This window comes from Cynoglossus semilaevis, chromosome 2, assembly GCF_000523025.1.
Source record: "Cynoglossus semilaevis isolate Cse_v1.0 chromosome 2, Cse_v1.0, whole genome shotgun sequence".
Classification (NCBI taxonomy): domain Eukaryota; kingdom Metazoa; phylum Chordata; class Actinopteri; order Pleuronectiformes; family Cynoglossidae; genus Cynoglossus; species Cynoglossus semilaevis.
The window spans coordinates 18,757,324-18,778,432 of record NC_024308.1 but is presented as its reverse complement, the minus strand read 5'-3'; the positions used below and the strand labels follow the sequence as shown (position 1 = coordinate 18,778,432).

At 38.4% G+C, this 21,109-nt stretch overlaps 2 protein-coding genes and 1 long non-coding RNA gene across 7 annotated transcripts in view; 2 read left to right on the top strand and 1 right to left on the bottom strand.

The window, feature by feature from the left end:
• Positions 1–131: 131 nt before the first annotated feature.
• il23r (interleukin 23 receptor) lies at positions 132–16,690 on the bottom strand. Of its 5 annotated transcripts, none has more exons than XM_025066270.1 (18): positions 16,570–16,690; positions 14,277–14,359; positions 14,079–14,184; positions 13,669–13,798; positions 11,710–11,885; positions 10,777–10,900; positions 10,515–10,681; positions 10,277–10,413; positions 9,638–9,839; positions 9,449–9,516; positions 7,245–7,440; positions 6,121–6,321; positions 5,313–5,411; positions 5,072–5,227; positions 3,328–3,456; positions 3,068–3,155; positions 2,492–2,582; positions 132–2,050 (listed from the first exon to the last, which is right to left on the bottom strand). In XM_025066270.1, the coding sequence occupies exons 3-18, from the start codon at positions 14,131–14,133 to the stop codon at positions 1,406–1,408; spliced, it is 2,664 nt and encodes an 887-aa protein (XP_024922038.1). In that variant the 5' UTR covers positions 14,134–14,184; positions 14,277–14,359; positions 16,570–16,690; the 3' UTR covers positions 132–1,405. The 5 variants fall into 5 exon arrangements, with proteins under 5 accessions (XP_024922038.1, XP_024922035.1, XP_024922040.1 ...); XM_025066267.1 differs by lacking the exon at positions 16,570–16,690 and adding an exon at positions 16,313–16,450; XM_025066272.1 differs by lacking the exon at positions 16,570–16,690 and adding an exon at positions 16,313–16,450 and having other exon boundaries at positions 3,068–3,152.
• On the top strand, positions 16,586–18,383 carry LOC112486302 (uncharacterized). Its single transcript, XR_003048719.1, has 3 exons — positions 16,586–16,725; positions 16,902–17,028; positions 18,267–18,383. It is a non-coding gene; the product is annotated as an uncharacterized LOC112486302 (long non-coding RNA).
• A 1,236-nt stretch (positions 18,384–19,619) lies between these two features.
• The window catches only part of cyp2n13 (cytochrome P450, family 2, subfamily N, polypeptide 13), a 16,292-nt gene continuing 14,802 nt past the window's right edge, over positions 19,620–21,109 (top strand). The window contains exon 1 of the mRNA XM_025053775.1: positions 19,620–19,744. Within this exon, the coding sequence (XP_024909543.1) occupies positions 19,716–19,744 (29 nt within the window). The 5' untranslated portion in view covers positions 19,620–19,715. The remainder of the gene's footprint in view (positions 19,745–21,109) is intronic.

Below are 21,109 nucleotides of genomic sequence, written 5' to 3'. Positions count from 1 at the left end.
CAATTCAACTTCACTTTAAACCTTCTCTCAGGCCTTAACATGAGGGTCGATGATGTTCATATTGGTACAGCATAACAATTCAAATGGAAACAGTGACAGTGATTGCATGAACAAGTTCATTCAAACTGGAGTACATTTCTACTGTTTATTTTATACATAGTTTATACTAAGACAACGGAGGTGTGGTTTTACCTTGACGTAAAATGATGTTTTAATGGTGAGTGTTACTGTAAAGAAGAGAGCTCACTCGACATTGAAACGTCTCAAGGTAAAATTACACCTGGGTTGTCTGAAAATTAACTCAGTGGAATACGTTTTTGTAATGGTTTAACTTACAAAATGGAAAAATGAAACTCCATTGAATACATTTCCTTATTAATCCCACTTTGTAATCCTACATTTAGACGTAATAGCCAAGGATCACATATACTATATACAGTATATACTATATAAATATATACATATATACATATATATAAATATATACATATATATTTACATATATACAGTACATATATATATATACACACTGTCTATTGGCCCTAACAATGACACAATATTGTTTGCGTTGTGTTGACATAAGAGAGACCCTCTAGACCAGAGGTCACCGACCTTTTTGAAACAGAGAACTACTTCACGGGTACTTAGTAATGCGAAGAGCTACTTGTTTGATACAGACTTCCAGAACAAACCATACAGTAGTAGACACTCTAGATCACCATAGTCATTGCATCCACTTGAATATCACTGCCAGTGTAACTGATTCAAAAAGCACAGTAACAGTACAGTTTTGGACCCTCTTGTTAGTAGGTAGTCCACAGGGGCTACCAGGTGACCCTGGGCACCACGGTGGTGACCCCTGATCTAGAGAGTGTGATTTGACTACCACTGAAGAAGTCAGACAACTTGTCCCAGTCCTAAAAAATAAGTGCAAAGGTTTTGAAGGTGATTGGCTCTGATGAGGTTAAAGTTAAGGAGCTATTCTGACATTAACCTGTTGCGGGTAAACTCCCCAAAAATTGTATTTATCGTTTTTATCTAGCACTGTTGTGATGTCAAATGGGTCGTAAAGGGACTTTGGACTGATAAACATGGTTAAGGACAAACACTAAGGTTATGAAAATAACTTTCCACATAGCCTACAAACACGGTAAGCACGGTAATTACCAAATATATATAACAATTTACAAAATTTGACAAATTTCTACGTTCTTTTTTTGCCATTTAGTAATAGTAGTTTATCTGGATTATTGTGACTTAATTATAATCAGAATCATGATTAATCCATAGATACCATATGATAAATCAGATCAAAAATGTATATAATTTGACAGCTCTGAAATACATATATAATTCTTGTTCAAGCAGTCTTTATATAATGCTGTTTTTACTTCCATGGTTGCAGCTAACGCTGTGTTACACAAAGGGCAGAGCTGCTGACAGGTATTTGAGGAAAGTAACCTTTAGCCAGTAAAGTCTCCACCGTTCTCTGAGACAGACAAGTGTCTGCCATGTCTGCCATGGTCATGTCAGCGTGGTGGAACTTCACAGGGGGGTCGTTGACTTCACCGTGGCTCTGCGTCTCCATTGTCCCCTCACAGAAGTTTATCTTTGATACAGCTGTTGTGTGAGAAGGTCTAGGCCACGAGCCATCGCTAACGGAACTGATATCTGTTCCCTTGGGTACAGCGGGACAATCCACTTCCACACTGGAGAGCAAGCCTCCAAATGCACTAGGACAGACTTCCTCCTTCACACATGCTGCCACATCCTTTTGTTCTTCTTCTTCTTTGTCTACCTGCGAAGCCAACTCACCAATATGAGGCTTGTAGCTGGCGTGGTGCAGCTCACCAACAACAGGCACCGTCCCAGTTTCTGTGGCTAAAACAGGCATCTTTACTGAACCTTGTTCCAGTCGTTTCTGCGACACTTGAACGTGAACATGAATGATGGGGTACATGGCCTCCCTCTCCTCCCAGGAGAGCAAAGTGATGGGGGAAAGCAGAGGGTCACTGTCAATGGACCCGAAACAGGGTTCACATCTGTCCTGCTGGAAACATAAAGAATACAGGATGATGAACACGGGTTGCTGAATGATGGGTTCCCACTACATGCCTTCGGTTGCTTTCATTTCGGCTGCAGCTGAAACAACCTGAAACTCCAGAAATCACGTGAGGTCGTGTTTTGACTTCATGTAGGGACAATCAGCATTTAAGTACCTAACTGCATTTACCCTGCATGAGGTAGGTCTATGCTGAGGTACAGAGGTAGAACGATGCTGCAGCGCCTTAGAACTACATCAGTGTCAGAGTGGCATGGAGGAGTATTACACCAACTGGGGTAAAACTGTGATTTCTGTGTTATTGATGGCTCTGTAATTAGCTTAACTGTCAACCATTCATATCAATGGCTAGTGCTTTTAAGATTAGTTCAAAGGTAAGGGATTGTGTGACAGTCTAAACAGTTGTGATTATTAGCTGGCTTCTATTACCTGTAGCAGTCGAATGGCATTGCTGTTTCCAGGCTTTGGTAAAGTGTGACTAAGCCATGCAGGTCCCCAGGATAAACACCTTTGTTTAATCCTGCAAAAGAGTGCATTTGTTTATTTGAATACTATAGCTGCTACAATAGGACATGGCACAAACAGTATATTTATTATTGTTATACTTTGGAGATTTGTGAACAACAGTATGGTTTCATGCCTAGGAAGAGTACCACAGATGCAATATTTGCCTTGAGGATGTTGATGGAGAAGTACAGGGAAGGTCAGAAGGAGCTACATTGTGTATGTGTAGATTTAGAAAAGGCATATGACAAAGTCAGGAGTGGCAGAAAAGTATGTTAGATTGGTGCAGGACATGTATGAGAATAGTACAACAGTAGTGAGGTGTGCTGTTGGGAGGACAGAAGACAGAAATAGCCACCAGCTAGAAGAGAACCTAGAAAGGTGGAGGTTTGCACTAGAAAGAAGAGACATACATACATACAGGAATACATATAATATAATAATTTATGAAATCAAACAACACTTTTTCAAAATGAATACTGAAATACTATGGTTTAATACCTTTTTCTAATACACCTACAGCAAATGAGGCTGACTATGATTGTTATGCAGAAGGTGATAGTGACAACAACCTCAATCACAAGGCCTGCTGGTGATGAAAAAAAAACACAAGAAGAATTATGATTACAATATTATTACAATAATAATTATTGTAACAATATTATGATTACAATAACAAAAACCCCAACATTACACCATTTTCACTCTTAGATTTAACATTCAGCAGATATGAGTTATAGTGGAGCCACTGAAAAAAAAACCTGCAGGTTGAGATACAATCCTGTTGCTCCGTGGTCCTTCTCCTGCTAGAGTGGACGCAGTCATCTGTAGAGACAGAGTCCCCTCAGGACATTCCACCCACATCTGTTTGGGAAAAGCCGGCAACATCACTAGAAAAAGAAAAATGGAACTGAACTGTGAGCGGGTCCTTAGTGGCACGTCACAGGGCCGTAAACTGAGACAAAAACTCACATTTACGATCACGATCAATTGAGACCTGAATCAGTCTTTACACCAGGGGTGTCAAACACACAGCCAGCGGGCCAAAACTGGCCCACTAGTGGGTTCAATCTGGTCTGCTTGATGGATTTTGTATGAAATATGACTATTTTCTACTATATATTTGTACCTACTTGCATGAAAACAAAGGGGGGAAACATGGACTTATTTTTATTTATAGGTAATTCTGTTATGATTGTACTTGTCCAGCCCCCCTGACATCTGCTCAGACTGTATCTGGCCCCTGAACCAAAATGACTATGACACCACTGGTTTAGACTGTGTGAAGAAAAGCCTAGATTCTCAGTCAAAGCAGAGTGATTAGGGTTCATCAATATCCACAATATCTCAACATCTCTATCAGTAGTGTGTGTGAATATGTGATAGTGTATAAGAAAAGCTATCTGACACCTGTCACACAGAGTTTTAAAAATTGGTGTGTGAAGCAGAAAGGTTAGCCGGTTAACAAGGCTTTGTGTTTGCATGCTTGCACATGCCACATGACTTCCTGTTGGTGGTCAAGAACAGTTCTAGATAACTATGATTCACTGAAGACGATCACAACCACAGTGTGGAGCAGCCCTGTGTGCTCACTGCTGCGCACCAGCTTTACTGTGTTCAATCAAAGAGATCAGATAAAAGGGAGGCTTTGAACGCTTGCGGCTCGTTTTCTCGATCAAATCTCAAGGCACTCACACTTTGTTATGAATATCACCAATGAGATGATCTCGTCATTCAAAACATCGTCGCAAAAACAAAAACTACCAGCACTGCAAACTTTACAATTACTGGAACCATGAGGAGAAAAACCCTGCTGATGTATCAAAGCATTGAGGGAGGGGAGTAATTCTGGTTTCACTTTTTCCATTACACCAGTCACTCGTGCTGACGCAAAATCTGTGAATGACTGTTGGAATGAGGGTTGGATTTACACATATTTGTGTAAGAGTTTTTAATACTTGATATTTCTGAGGAATAATATTCCCAAAACATTGATTTTAATGTTATGACAGATACGTACATAATACAATGTTTATTTTGTATCCTTTTTTGGTTTGGTATTGTGAATAAACTTTAGCTAATTTTTGTTTTTTAGTTAAACTATATGCTAGAATCTTTTATGGCACCTTCTCAGAGAAGGTAAATGTGCTCTTCCCCTATTTCTCAGAAATAAGGTCGCAGACAAATTTACAATGTTTCTACCTTTCAGCAGTTTAGGGTCATGTGATGTGTTTTATCTTTCCATCTAAACAGAGCAGTAAGAAAACAATAAACATTACAAAATGGATGAACAAAAAAAAAGGAAACCTGATTGATTTTTATCTGTTGTGATTCCTGCAATGTCTTAGTGAATTGAAAATGTTGGTGATTTAATGTGATTTATTCATCTGTGACTCTGTGTCAAGGGTTCTTGAGACAATCGTCATTCGCGCACTCATACCTACAGATAAATAAACTCCATGGAAAAAACAAAACAAAACAAACAAAGTGCCCAGTTCTTCTTACCCCTGAGCTCCTTATCGCCGGTGTCCAGAGCTTGTATGTAGAGGGTGTAGTTTCTAATGAAGCCTCTTTGCTGGTTTACAGGCAGCTTCTCCCAAAGAATCTTAATCATCTTGTTCTCATGGCCCAACACTGACAGGTCGGGGCCAGATGCTGGTTCTGAAAAAAGAAAAAAATCACAAAGGAAAGGATGGGACATGTGCATGATAAACACCACGTTAACATAAGAATAATTAAGCCTTACTCTGTTCTTTGGAGTAGACCAAGGTAGATGATGGACTGCTAACACCCCCGGTGGTCACGGCATATAGAGAGATTTTGTATCTGACACCTGCAGTTAGACCTAAAACAAGAGGAGTTATGTTTAATTTACTGCGCAAAAATACTGTATAATGAAAAATAGAATTAAAACATTTTAAATCTATATATATATATAAACTCAAGGTGAAGTAGCAACAATTCCCTCCAAGAAATAACTGCATAAACATGCTAAATTAACACCTGTTGAATAGCTTGGTTCATAATGGCCGGTTTACGTGACTTAACTTTTTTTTTATTTTTCAAACTAATTTTGTTGTTTGAGCCAGAGTCAGACAAGAACAAGAATAAGTCTCAGAAAAATCTTGAGATTTGTCTCAAAATATTACTGTATTACTGATTATTGTAAAGGAAAAATACTTATTTAACAGAACATTTCCTTGCAGAAATTGCAGGCTCTGATAAGCTGTTCACTTAATCTGCAGGTTTAGCAGCCCAGTGTTCTACCCTTTATAAAAACAAATGATTGTATCAAAACAATAATACATCTGAAAATAAGAGACATGCTTATTCACGGGGTAAAATATTCTGCTTGTGTCATGCATTGTTCTTTGACTCGAGCCGTAAAATGACTATTGTATTTAGCTTTATTCAGTATGCTAAAGCAATTGTAGCTGTTGTTCGATAATAAACCACAAGAGGGCGCTGTCGACATAGCTTGGTTTTTAGCCACGAGGGAATCTACAGTATTTTGTATTACAAAGACAAAGACGATGATGTGTGTGTGTTCCTACCTGTGATTAAAGTGTTGTCTTCATTTTTGTCAACCTCTTGCCATTGTGGCTCTGTTTCAGGTACGCTCGTCCACTCTAGCACATATTGCAGAAGTTCTCCAGATGTAGACCAGTTTTTAGTTCTTGGCCCAAACCAGGATACCCGCACAGCTATGCCGTTAGCAAAGGGAGTCGGGTCTCTCAGAACAGGTCCGAGGTCACCTGAACAGCAAAAATGTTCTGTTTACTTTTTTAATGACTGTATTTGACATGCTGGGTTTTGGCATATGGTTAGGTCATGCAAAGAGGACATAATGTGACAGGAAAATAGTAAAAAAAACTGTAAAGGAAATTGTATAAATGTAGAAGCAAAGTGCATTAATTATTCTGAAAGAAACATACATGTATGTATATTTTTGGAAGAGGAGATCTCAAATATGCTATGCTAAGGAATTTGAGTGAGGTACAATTAGTTCTGGTTTCAACGAGTTTCAACGTATCAGTGAAGAAAGGTAGTAAGAGTAAACGAAAAGATTGAACATGAATATTTTCATGTCATAACATTTTACAGGTGTATACAACGCCAAATATGAATGCAAAGTGATATGGCAGAGTGAAAGAGCAGAGCGGCACGCACTATGGAGAAACCTAACCACTAATGACAAACACTTAAAATTAGCAAACAATGTGTCTGTGGGCTAATGTCCCACTGAAATCTCCTGGTTTCTACGTATGTGGAATCCATACTCATGATGAATCCATACTCATGATGAATTCATACTCATGATGAATTCATACTCATGATGAATTCATACTCATGATGAATTCATACTCATGATGAATTCATACTCATGATGAATTCATACTCATGATGAATTCATACTCATGATGAATTCATACTCATGATGAATTCATACTCATGATGAATTCATACTCATGATGAATTCATACTCATGATGAATTCATACTCATGATGAATTCATACTCATGATGAATTCATACTCATGATGAATTCATACTCATGATGAATTCATACTCATGATGAATTCATACTCATGATGAATTCATAGTCATGATGACGGCAGAAATAATAGAAGAAGAAGAAATGACTGCGTTTGCCTTCTCCACCGTAATGCTTTCTCTACCTGAGTGTCCAAGCGGCACATTAGCTGGTGGGGAAGACCCATACAAGGTGACAGCACTGATGCTCACTGAATGGACCTCTGCTGGTACTGGTAGTGAACGTGAACTTGCAGGACAGACGACGTCCTCCATATCATTCCTACTCAGAAAAACTCTGTACTGGTAAACATCACCGCTGTAGTCCTGTGGAGGTGGAGGCTGTGGAAGCAAAAACACATTCATCATGGAGCAGCCATGCTGTGATATTAGTTTTATATATACTGCAACTGATAGAATGTATTTGACATGGTTGTATTTTCACAACTTTTTAAAAAGTGCATTCATAAACGATTACTTGCAACAGTAAATAATTTATAATTTCACTTCAGGCATACAACTTCATGCAGGCCCTGTGACCCTTTGGCGCCCCCCAGGGGACGCGCGCCTCACCTATTGAAAACTACTGTTATATATGGTACATACAGTATACAGTATATACATATATATATATGTATTGTATCTCAATTGCATTTTACCCATTAAAAATAACTAAAACCAATTAATTCATTTTACCCCAAGACATATACCATATTATTTTAATTAATCCACCCCCCATATCAACATCATAGATATAAACAAATATATTGATAATATAAAAAATAATAATTAAGGAAACTTTTATGTTATTGTTATATAAAAATGGGTAAAAAAAACCAGCGTGGGACAGTGAGTGAGAGGAAAAAAGGAGATCGATTGAGCACTCGCAACTGGATGTTTCCTCGTATCCTGAGGAAAATATCGCAAGTTGCCTACTCCTAACTTGGAGAAGCTCATATCTCTAAGCCCCGTTGCAGTACATAAAATATAAGTCTGTTCTAGTGAATGTACTGTTGTCACATTTCAAATTACAGTATTAAAATATATAATGACTTGTGAGTAAATAGTAAACAATAGTAAGTAGTAATATGTCAGTAGGCTTTATCAGAACGTCCTATTTTACTATGTCGCTCACAGCAGTTGCTTTCAGAGACTCTTATCAACACCATGTGTTCCACGTATTAAGCAGCTGGTGATGTCATCGCAAACCACATGCGCATCAGTATTTTTTCAGTACTAACCACACATCCTGCCCAAAATCCCCAACAGTGTTGCTCCAACAGATAAAGGTCTAGAGTGTTAGTGACACCATACGGCGGGAGCACTGCAACACATGCACTTCCTCTTTCTTTGATCCTAAGTGTTGCTAGACCTACGTAGGACGCTTTTACCCACAGTGCAACGTTTCATTTCCAATTTCACGCATAAATTTAAATGAAGCAAAAATGAGTCAGAAACGTCTATCCATGCATTATCTACTTGAATTCCTTTGCAGGGTCGCGAGGAGACATAGTTATACACCGGACAGGTCACCAGTCCATCGCAGGGCCAAATATCAAGGCAAACAACCATTTATGGTCACATTTTTTCCTATGGTCATTTAGTGTCCAGTCAAGCTGAGTCAACAGTAACCAGTGCCTGCCTGAGCTTCAGCAGTCTGTCCTATTAATACTTAGTAGTTGTTGTAACAGCTTCAAATTAATAGCATAAGCTGCTCAACCAACTACAGCTGGTAAGCTTGCTTATGATTGGCCAGAAATGCTGCTAATAGCAGGTGAGTCAAGGAGACACTTCCTCCATTGGTGAAAACACGTTGTCACCCTGGCCCGCCTCCACATCAGTGGTTCCTTCATTGTCACCCTGATTTAAGGCCCGCCTCCACATCAGTGGTTCCTTCACATTAGAACAATACATTTTTTTTAACATAGATCGCAGGGAGGCCACTGGTCAACCTACTGCAGCTAGCCAGTTCCTTTTAAACCAAACTCTGATACCCAATGTTGTACGGAACTCATGAGAGATCGAAGCAATATTTTTGGGGCCATCAAGAGAACGTTCTCTCAGTTTGCAAAATCATGCTCTCGTTTACTAAATCACACACCTGTGTAAGTTGAGCGTGTGCTCATTTTATTAGATCGTGCACTTGTTTACCTAAATCAAGTGCACGATCGGTATTTTACAGAATCGCGAGCTCACTTTACTAAATCATGACCTTGCTTATTTACAACATGCTCTTGTTTTCTTCTACCTAAAACTGGCACATGATGAGGTAAAACTCTGAGCACAATTTGTATAAATCGTACAAACTCTGTTGCTGGACTGCATTTAATTAATTGTAAATACTCAGTACCTTCCATAAAACAGTCACGTTTTGAAAGCTGTCGACTGTCCTCCACACAACCAGGGGCTTAGATGGACCTGATGATGAAGTCAAAAGACAACAAGTATATTCATATTATTATTATTATTATTATCATCTGACACATTTTATACAATAATTAAGTAATTGGAGGTTAACATTGGAGAAAAAAAAATTTGCCTTTTCCTGGGCTTCGTCCCATCACAGATGGGCTCCACTTGCTGCACAGTGACCGACTGCTGGGTGTGAAATCGGCCTCAGTGATGTGCTTGAGTCGTGACGTGGAGTTGCATGTCCTCAACTGGAACTCATAGTCAGTCAAAGGCTTTAAGTTATCCACTCTTATCAGGGTATCATTGAGCTCTGTTTCCTCTCTCACTTCCTGTAACAAAGAGCAGGTAAAAACATTGCGACACATCTGATAGTGACTATACTAATGACGGCCAAACACCAGGGTTCGAATTACATGAACTACTTCGTGCCAATAGGGGTGGTCTCTTTGGATTTTCTGAACTAAACATAATAAAACACGCTGGTGCATGTTTATTCACTGTCTGCGTTAACAAACACAATGCTGTGTCTATTTTGTGGCCAGCGGGTGGCGCTGCAGGCTACTTAAATCACTACGTTTCTACGTTGTTACGTACAGTAGTTACGATCTTCTCTTCGACAATTTCTCTTCACTGAAGTGGCGCCGCCGCTATGTTGGCGTCCACCAGTTGTAGAAGTGATTCAGGGAACGCCCAGCAATAAAATAGAGCTCCCCAGAAAAGTCACGGTGTAATTCGAACCCTGACCAACACAACACTGTCAATTTACCCAGGAGCCATTTGGTACGCGCAGTCTGACGGAGGGCCTCAGGTGCGCCGAGTAATCTGTGGTGTTCCACTGCAGATCTACTGCCACGAACGTGTTCTTAAACCCTATATGTGTGATATAAGGCGTGTCTGGTATCACTGCAAAATAAAAAAACAGTTTGGTGATCACATTCCAATATTTGAAGTTCGACAGCACAATAACTGACTCACTTACTTAAAATACACAAATCCCTGCTTACCTATGTCCTTTACGCACAGGATGAACGGGTTTGAGCGTGAGACTCCAAAGTAGTTGTACGCTGTAATAGTGAACTCATATTTAGTGTTTTCATCTAATGTTCTTCTTGGTATTTTTATTTCTTCAGCATCCTGGATGTGATTTGAATACACGCAGGTCCCATTGTCACTGAAAATGTAGAAAGAAAAAAAAAAAAAAGGTTGATGTCTAAAATAAAACCCTGGTGTTTAATAACCAACTTGGGCTTTAGCATTAAGGACAACCTGCTGATTGAGGAATTGTAGGTTGTAGAGATGTATGTTTGCGATCCACTCATCCATGAGCAGTATATAAAGTCTGAGCTTCTTGTCAGGTGGCAATTTAGTTTTTGGGGTTTATCTGGAGGACCTGGAGGAGGAAAAAAAAAGTAGTTATTTATTTGTACTCTGTGGAGAAAATCAGAATAAAATGTATGCCTAAGGCTTCTCAAAATAAAGACCAATTCTACTTTTCTTTTCTTTTTTTTTCTTTTCTCAGAGTCTGAATGACCTATTGTTTTGAAACAATGACAGATTATCTTTAAATGAAGTAAATTAGTAAAACTCCAGTGCATTTTTTTAACTGTGTCCCACTGTGGCCTGATACCAAATGACCTAAGGACCGGCACCGGCCCTCGGACCAGGGGTTGGGGACTCCGGGTTAAATGACAGTAAGCTCAACAAAGGGGACAAAGTTGAAAAAAATATACTTTTTTTTTTACTCAGAAAGGCAAAGAGGTAAATGTACTCATTGTGGTATTTTATTTTTAGTGAAAAAATAATAATGATAATGATGCTAAATATTTCCTAATAATCTTTTGGCCTGAATTGCAATGTCTCATTTTTTATTGCTTTTGGACAACGTTTAGTTAATTTTGTGGATTGTGACAGCATTTATTTAGAAATAAATACAAATCATTTTGTATTTAAAAATGTCTTGCTTCAGTCATGAGCCGCAACTTCAGAATTAAAAGACATTATTTATGTTTTATATTAACAACCAAGAGTGAAAATAATCTATTTGGAGGCTAACATATTTTTCCTGTCATTTCTTCCCATTATGTTTTGCTGTGTTAACTGACAACCTATTTGATTTGGTCACGTGGGCAAAAATCCAGCATGACAATAGCACAGATTAGACCTGGAAGCCTTTAGGACTTTAGAAATCTTACTACATACGTCCACCCTGCAGGTCCTGTCCACTGACGGTCTTGATGCTGTGGCCCTCGTCCAGCTTGCAGACCACGAAAGACTGTGACTCTTGGACATTTGGCAGATGAAACTGAACAGTGGTGCAATTGATTTCACTCCTGTCCTTCACGGTCTTGCTGCTCAGCTCCAGGAATATTGTGGAACTGCGAGTGTGGGACAAACAACTGCATTAACCTCAGCTGGGAGAATAAGACAAAAGAAATACCGTTCAATGTATTGTTATATAACAACAACAACCAGAAACCTTCCTTCTTCTCTCCATCATCATAATAATACATACACTTTAATGTGTAATCGACTGTTAAAAATTTTGCATCCTGAATTTTGCACTTCCTATTCACTTTGAACTGTCTGCATGTTTTTCTTATTTGCCTACATGTTCTCTAACTCAATTTTTGTAACAATAATGAAAACCTTTAGAAGAGTCTGCCTTACGCTTGGGAGACATAATGAAGGGCAAATAGTTACCAAATAAACAACACAAACAAAACAAAGGGAATGTAGCACAAGCTGATGTGTGGCGTACAACCGGTGTTTCATCAGGTTTGTATCCGCCGTCAGATTTGTATGCTTTGTCTACTGTACACCACTGAAATACAAATGTGCTTATCCTGGCCCGTAAAGTATTTTTTATGAATAAGTTATACATTTCATTCACCACTCCTAATATAGCAAATGTTGTATATTTCAATGTCTAAAGCCCAAACTTCAGGCACAGTAGGTTAATCCAATAGGTGCAATAAACCTATCAATTAAGCTATAGGTTAGGCAATTAAGCATCCTAAATTTATGGAAGATGGCGTCGTAAACCAGAAACCATGTATATATTTCATAGTTGCTGTGTACACACATTAAAGCTCTATGTTAGTACTGTGTATTTTTCCAAATTGTGTCTTACCGTGCAGGAAAGTGGAAAAAGGAAAGTAAACTGCTCGTCATTGCACACAACCAAATGTGACCTCTGCTTTTAACCCATCACTAAAGTGAACAGTGGAGCAGTGTGTGGGGACGGTGCCATGCTCAGAGCACCTCAGTGGTAACTTGGCAGCTGGCGGATCCGAATCTGAAACCTTCCGGATCCAAGTGTGCTTCCTTAACTGCCAGGCCACCACTGCGCCTGTCTACAGTAGATACAGTACGTATCACTTCTTCAATGTGAATTTCCTTATTCAGTGTTTTCAGTTACTTCTTTTGCAATTCTGGTTAGATGCAATCTGCATCTGTAACAGTGACGTGTGGAATGACAAAGTTTAATCAAAGTTTGATCAAATCTATACCGCAGCTTTTTCCTAATTTACTTTTACAGTATTTTTGGATTGGCCAGACAGCCTCAGCTGCACCATTCAAATAATTATGAACGCTAATGTGAACTGGTAAAAACTGGTAATGCCCCACCATTGTTAAAGGATCATTACATTTTTAAAATCAAACATCTTTCAGACTTTCTTCTGTCAGTATCAGAGTCTGAATGACCTGTTGTTTTGAAACATTGACAGATTATCTTGATGAAAAATTTAAAGGGATATTTAAAGGGATATAAAAAGGCCAATTAGTAAAACTGAAGTACATTTTTTCCCAAATGACCTATGGACTGGCACCGGTCCCCAGACCAGGGATTGGGAACCCCTGTATTATGTCACAGTTTAAGTAGTCTTTAATACAAATTTGTGTTTTCTTTGTTTTTTAAGGAAACATATTAGCATTTTCAAATGGCTAATTACAACACACTAAAATATTCATGTACATACAGTAGATGCTGCCAAACAGACAATTGCTAACTTGTTTTCATTTTAAATAGAATAAAGGAGGGAGGGATGCATGGATGGATGGACACAAGGACAGACGGGCAGACAGTTTGATGGACAGTAAGCAAAGGTTGCAAACACCACTTCTTCTCTTACACTGCACATTTAGTTCAGCTTTTACCTTGGCTGGCAGGTTTTGAGGTGGCAGTAAACCGTCAGATTTGAGCCCATGAGGAAGATGGAAGACGGCTCTACCGTCACATGCCCCAGTTCTTTGATGAACTGGCAGCAGGTGGGGAGCAGAGTGGAACCTGTCCAACAAGTAAAGTTCACACATCAGCTTTTTTTATGTCTTCGAAAGTATTCTCTAGTTTTACAACAAAGTAAACAGAGACGTTTGATATCAGAAGTATTTGGATCGCCGACAGAAGAAAAATCTTTTCAACTACCTAAAAGCTTCAAAATCGCTTTTTTAAAACAAACAGTTTCACACTTTGGTACAAAAAAAAAAATTGTGATTTAAAAATAAAACTCCCCACAACTGACAAAGTGCAGAACCACAACAGCAAACAAGCAGTAGCAAGTACTTACACAGAAAAAAACAAGCAGAGATTGTACATCTCAGCGTGTTCAAGGAAAGACCCATCTCAGTTCATCTTAACATTTCCTAAACACCTGGCACAGATTGAAGACGAGGCTGTAAAAAGAACTAACATTTGTAAGTATCACAAAATAATGTACTTCTTCCGTATTTCTCAGAACAAAACACAGAGTGATCATCAAACTCACCTAGAGCACCGGTGCCCAAGATGTGCCCTGTCTCACATGTGGAGAAACACGTGTGCAGGTTTTTGTTTGTTGAAAATGATAAGCTGCCGAGGAACAACAAGGAACAACAGCTCCAGTTAGTGCAGCTCTCTGACACAAATCCAGCTCTTGAGCTGTCTTACAACTCAACTGCTAATAGCCAAAGTTTTCTGGAGATGACTTGCTCTGATAGACTTTCTCACAGAGTACGGTGCAAAAGAAATAGAACACTGACCTAGTTTAGTGGTTTCTTAAGCGACCAAAAGAGCAATCTCAGAACTTTGTTGTTCTACTTCAACTGCTTGTTTTTTTTCTTTCATCACCACAGACTCTGTGCTGACCTGATGTGAGTTTTATGAACACATGTTCTTATTAAAGATGCCGCTGCAGCTGCTGACATTGCCGATAACAGAGATTAGTTTGACGTGTGACGTGCCGCGTGCCACAAAAAGCTCAGAAAACGATGCTGACTGCTCCCTTTGCTTGTGCTGACCCCTTTTTCACACTTTCAACAGGTTCAAAAGATACTGAAGGAATGATGATGAAGAGTGTAAAGTTGAGCTTCAAATATTTGTTCTCTCTTTTTTGATGCAGTACATTTAGAAATACTACTTTTTAAAACTTGCGGTCTAAATTTTTCCACCCCTTTCTTCAAAAACATTCACAGGGAAAACCCAGTAGCTCGACTGTGCATGTTTACTTGATAAAACAGACCACATATTTGAGGTTAAAAAACTGCTCCACCCTCAAATGTTAAAGACTTTTTGTTTCTTTTTTATATTTTGAAAAAAAATATAGTATGTTTTCTAAAAGTTACAACTAGTTGAGTAAGAACTAGTAAGTAAGTAAGAGAAATTCTTTAAACTCAAGTTCATGCTTGACCAATAGTTAACATAAATGACAGCAGGAAAAAGATTTATGTGTCTCCTACTACTCTACTCCCACCACCAAACAGCAAAGGGGGGGGGGGACTTTTTGACAATAGTAGACTTTTTGACAATGTGCCTGATGTTTTTAGTTCAACTGTACAGACTGTTTGCAATCTCTACACACACCAAACGACACAGAAAACATAACTGTGCAGTCAGCAAATTTTTTTTTTGAGAAATCAAAGATTAGTCAGAGTATTTTCCAATCAATAACGGTCGTAGTAATGTATTATGGCAGTTAACAGTCACAGCAACATTTTCAAGAGCAAAAGGTAATATGCCTTTTTCCCTTAATAGTCAGTTGAAAGTAAAGGTTAAATACTAACTGAAGTTAAATCATCAACATGATGAAAAAAATAAGAATAACATCGCCCTTCATTTGGAGGTGTTAGAGGTTTGGAGGTGTTAGGGGTTTGGAGGTGTTAGGGGTTTGGAGGTGTTAGGGGTTTGGAGGTGTTAGGAGTTTTTAAAAAGTCCTCACTGATTTCATTATCTAGCATTACATTGCCTAACTGATTTCATTATCTAGCATTACATTGAGGGTTACATTTAAGGTTGCCAAAGAAGTGACTGTGATCATCAAGCAAAGATCGCAGACATCAGAAGAAGTGGAAAGTTGCTACTGATTTGGATCAACGTTGGCCGGCGACACTATTTCGGAGAAAATAATTTGTGAGAAAGCGAAGTGAACATTGCGCAACCACGACTACTCAGCAGCGGTACGGATGAATGAAATTGCTTTTCGAATTTATAGCTTTATTCTTTACTCAGTTGTGTTTATCTTTTTGTTAGATCTAATTATTTTTCATTTATTGTGTGTTTGAACTTGTCCACAAAATACTGTTGAAAAGGTTTGAATAAGCATCAGTCATCGGGGGTTCAGGAACAGATTGATCCATTTTAAATTGACTCCCATGTGGAAACCAAAGTTGTCCATAATGGTAAAATTATGTACATTCGCCCAATCAATAAGGGGAGGGAAAGATAGAAGCTCCAGAGACACCTGAAGACTTGAATCTCAAGATATGATAACCTGTTTTCTTTTGATGGTCTTTTTACACAGAGTTTGAAAAGCATTGTGTAATTTACCACTGTTTGTCCCTCTCTACTGTTTTCCAGCTGAGTGATGAGTTCGGGAACGTCTTCAGTGTCCGTATGGGCAGGGACAAGGCCGTGTTTCTGACTGGATATAAGATGATCAAAGAAGCCCTCGTGACACAGGCTGAGAACTTTGTGGACCGACCATTTAGTCAAGTGGCTGACAAGCTGTATTCAGGCTCAGGTAAAAAAAAAAAAAAAATCACATCAAAATTTGAGAGAAATTTAAGAAAATGCAACCATTTTACCTCTTTGTGCCTCGTGTCACAATGAACATGGAAGAAGCACCGTTTCGAGTTTCGCCTTGTCCACCTTGCGCACCTTTGGTTTGGGTACGAACACAATGGAAAACAGCATCCTGGAGGAGGTGCAACACCTGCAGAATGTGATCAAGACTGAAAAAGGTACTGATATTATGATGATGAAAACACAGCTACTTTTGAACCTAAAAAAGTATCAACGCTTGTTTACAGAAAGCAACAACATAAAGTACTGGAGTACTGATTAATTGGTAATAGAGAGAGTACAATTGTTGTAAAGGCACGACCTGGTATCTCAACAGTGAAATTTATTTCTCCAGGTAAACCTTTTAGCACAGCACGTCTCTTCGCTTGAATACAGCGTTTGAATACAGCGATCACAAATTCCAGAACGTGCTCAAATCCATGTCAGATCTTCTGATGCTGGAGGGCTCTATGTGGGCCAGGGTAAGTCAATATTTATAAAATTAAATTATTGATAAAAACACAAATCTCTGCTGAAAGCATGGGATATACCCATTAGATCACCGTGTCCTAAGTCATATTGCCCAACCTTTCCCATGTCCAGGATTGACTTTCTTTACTTACAATGACCAGTCTTGCTAAGCTAATGCTGCTAACTATACTTTAACTACTTTTTGTTAATGTTTTTAAATGCACATTATGTAGATTTTTGCTAAGCCAAGAGGCCAAGCTTCCAGTTTTGGTTCATTAAGCATGTAGGAAAACAGGTTAGCTTTGTGTATACTAAGATTAAAAAGCCTATTATTTTCCCCATTGTGGGATAAATAAAGTTACTTCTTAATCTTGATTTACATGATGACCAAACATGGCTTGTTCTGGATGAACGGATTTCACATTCAAAATGTAGTGCATACTCATAGCACAAAATTTAAGTATTTTACTACCTTTCTGAAATTAGATGTATACTCAGTTCAGCTTATTCTTAGCAAATATAAATGAGCTATGGATCACGAGAAATAAAAAATCAAGAGAGCCCACTGATGACCACGGTAGTACCACTGAACCCATGTTATTAGAGCAGCGGTTCACCAACGCCATCATTTTTTCTATCTCGCGCACCCCCTGATGGTCACTCTCGCACACCACACTTTGGAAATCCCTATTTTTATTATTAGTATTAACTGTACACCTATGCACCCTGTACCAGCCTAGGTTGGTGTAAGGCAGTTTGGCAAAATGAAGGAAATGCAGATTGTCTATTTTATATTTCATATTTTATGTCAATTTAAGCTTTAGGTTTGCTTGTGGACAGGACTGTTTTATTAACCACTGAATAAGCAGGCACATGGTAACTGGCAGATATAATGTAATTAAATTATAGTTTTTTTTTCTCTTTTTTTTTTCTTTTACAGCTCTATGACTCATTCTCTATGAGGACAAAAAACATGTCCTGTTGGAAAGTGTTATCTGGGTCTGTATAACAGGTCATAGTATTTTTCAAATACTGGACAACAAACTTAGGTCGAGATTATACTGGTGCAGAGCAAAGGTCAAGCAGCAAACTAAATGGCGTCCCTGTGTGGCAGCCTGTGTGGGTTGTAAAGAGAATTTCCCCATTATGGGAACTCATACGGTAAATTATAATAATTGGTTTAAATGGCCTCACCAGACCAGACCTCAGATCTCATGTTTGTGTGTGTGTGTGTGTTTGTACTTACCAGGTAAACGTGTGTGTCTTGGAGAAGGACTGGCCATAATGGAAATGTTTCTGTTTCCTGTAGCCTTGCTCCAGAGGTTCTCCTTCTCTGCTCCTGATGGGGTGAAGCTGAACACCGAGGGAATCAATGGAGCATCACGAGTGCCCCATGCCTTCAAGGTTGAAGCTAGAGTTCGCTGAAAAAGAAGAAATACATGCTTTTCAGTTCAAAACTCAATAAAACATTTACTGCAAGGTTGACAAAGGTTGTGCTTTTTTTTTTTTACTTTTGCACGTGTCCTTCAAATCATGATACAGTCTCTCTCAGATATCATTAATAGGAAAGAGATGAGAAATGCAGCCACATTGTTGCAATTTGTGCACAACACACGCATTGTCCTGGGGAAAACCAGAGAGTTCCTGAAAAAAAAGACACTGACTTAAATAACGAGGAACGATGATTCACCCCAGTAGGAGGATTTATTTAATCTTTGGTACACGTCATAAGCGGACATCAGTGAAATCATAACCCCAGGAGACAGTGCCAAGGACACGGTCTTGTGACTGAGTAGGTGGAGAAAGTTGATAATGCATATCAACTGTCTTTTATGGACAAAAGAGAATCTGAGTTTGACCTCTGGTAGACAAAACAAATGATTATAGAAAGTAGTATGAAAGTAGAATATATTATTATAGAATATACTTATTTATTAACGAGGTTATTTGAAAACACGTCTCACATTTCTGCAATCAGGGCTATTGAGGAATGAGGTGGAAATTAAAAAAAAAAAATCGATAATAAACTTTTCTTATGTATCACTATAGTAGTAAAGCTCACCCAAAGAAGGGCTTCTCATCTTGCCCCAGCTAGACATTTGTAACCTCTGGAGATATCCAGTCACCTCGTGGTTTCACAATTGATTTTTATTTATTCAAGCTTCAAATATTGTTCATTGCTGTGTAATAAAAAATAACATTTAATTTCTTAGGTTAAGAAAGTCTGCTGCATGGGGTTCACTAAATGCTTGAGTTTGACACACGTGGTTTTACGGAAGAGTGCAAAAGATCAACATTCAAAGATAAAGATGTTATTTATAAAAGTTAATAATCTGTCATTGTTGTTTTACTGGTTATAATCTGTAAGTTAATAATCTGTCATTGTTGTTTTATGACATTTAAAATACATTCATCTCTCTTGCAACATCTATCTGCACTTTCATTTGAATCAATACGACAGAGTGGATGTTTTGAGTTTCTAAATGTGGAGCCTGTGGTTAATTGTTAAACTAATCTTTGTGCTGGTTATGCAACCTTTGATGTCACCACCTTTGTACACTGCTGCTTTTCATACATTATAAAATGTGGAACTCCAGCACAGATAGTATTATGCAGCTATAGCACTGCTGTATATCAAAGTGGGGGATTTAAGGAATTTAGGAAGACAGGACTAGACAGGACATCTGGCTTTTTAACCATGTGGCTTTATAATGTTTTGCTTAGTTTCGACCTTAAAGGGCTGCTGCTATTTGTTTTTTTCTTTCTTCTGGTAGCTGATTTCCTCAATAACAGAAAACCACCAAATTATCCTCCAGGACCAAAGGGTCTGCCTTTTGTGGGGATTTTCTTCAGCGTTGACACGAAACACCCTCACCTTTATTTCAACAAGGTAAGGTTCATAAAAAAAAAAAAAACTATTTATTTTGCCTTTTTAATTGCTAATGACTTTCAGGTTCTGGCTGTTCATAAAATCTTAGAATTTTAAAATATGGAAAACAAAATACGGTTTTGTCTGTTTTTCCTAATAAATAAAAAATTACAACTAGTACACTTTTGTCTGTCTCTATTGTCTCCAGCTGAGTGATAAGTTCGGGAATGTCTTCAGTGTCCGTATGGGCAGGGACAAAGCCGTGTTTCTGACTGGATATAAGATGATCAAAGAAGCCCTCGTGACACAGGCTGAGAACTTTGTGGACCGACCATTTAGTCCAATGGCTGAGAGGTTTTATTCAGGCTCAGGTAAAAAAAAAAATTATCTAAGAAAAAAGTGCAACCATTTTACCTATTTGTACTCATGTCATGATGAACAGGTGGTTTGTTCTTGAGTAATGGTGAAACATGGAAGAAGCACCGGCGCTTTGCCTTGTCGACCTTACGCACCTTTGGCCTGGGAAAAAACATAATTGAAAACAGCATCCTGGAGGAGATACGATACCTGCAGGATGTGATCGAAAATGAAAAAGGTACTTTATAATTATTAGACAATTACTTTAGAATCTAAAAATGATCAAAACTTTTTTACAGAAAGGTACAGATATAAAATATAATATATGTCACATGCTCAGTTATACAGGCATAACTAAGGGGAATGCCGTTTATGAAACTTTTCTTTTTTAACATAGACAAAAAATACACAATACCTTTTTTTTTATAAAGAACTTGTCATAGAAAGAGAGAGAGTACAATAATAGAGGTAGAGAGGTAAAGGCACGACCTGGTATCTCAACAGTGAAATCTATTTCTCCAGGTGAACCTTTTAGCACAGCACGTCTCTTCAACAATGCTGCCTCCAACATCATTTGCCAGATGGTGATGAGGAAACGCTTTGAATACAGCGATCACAAATTCCAGATAATGCTCAAATACTTGTCGGAACTTTTGATGCTGGAAGGCTCAGTATGGGCCACGGTAAGTCAATATATATATTAATAAAAACACAAATCGCTGAAGACTTGGGATATACCTATTGTATCTCTTATTTGTTTGACAAATGTCAAAATGTCAAAAGAATTACCGTATTTTCCGCACTATAAGGCGCACCTAAAATCTGAAATTTTTTTCAAAAGCTGACTATGCGCCTTATAATCCGGT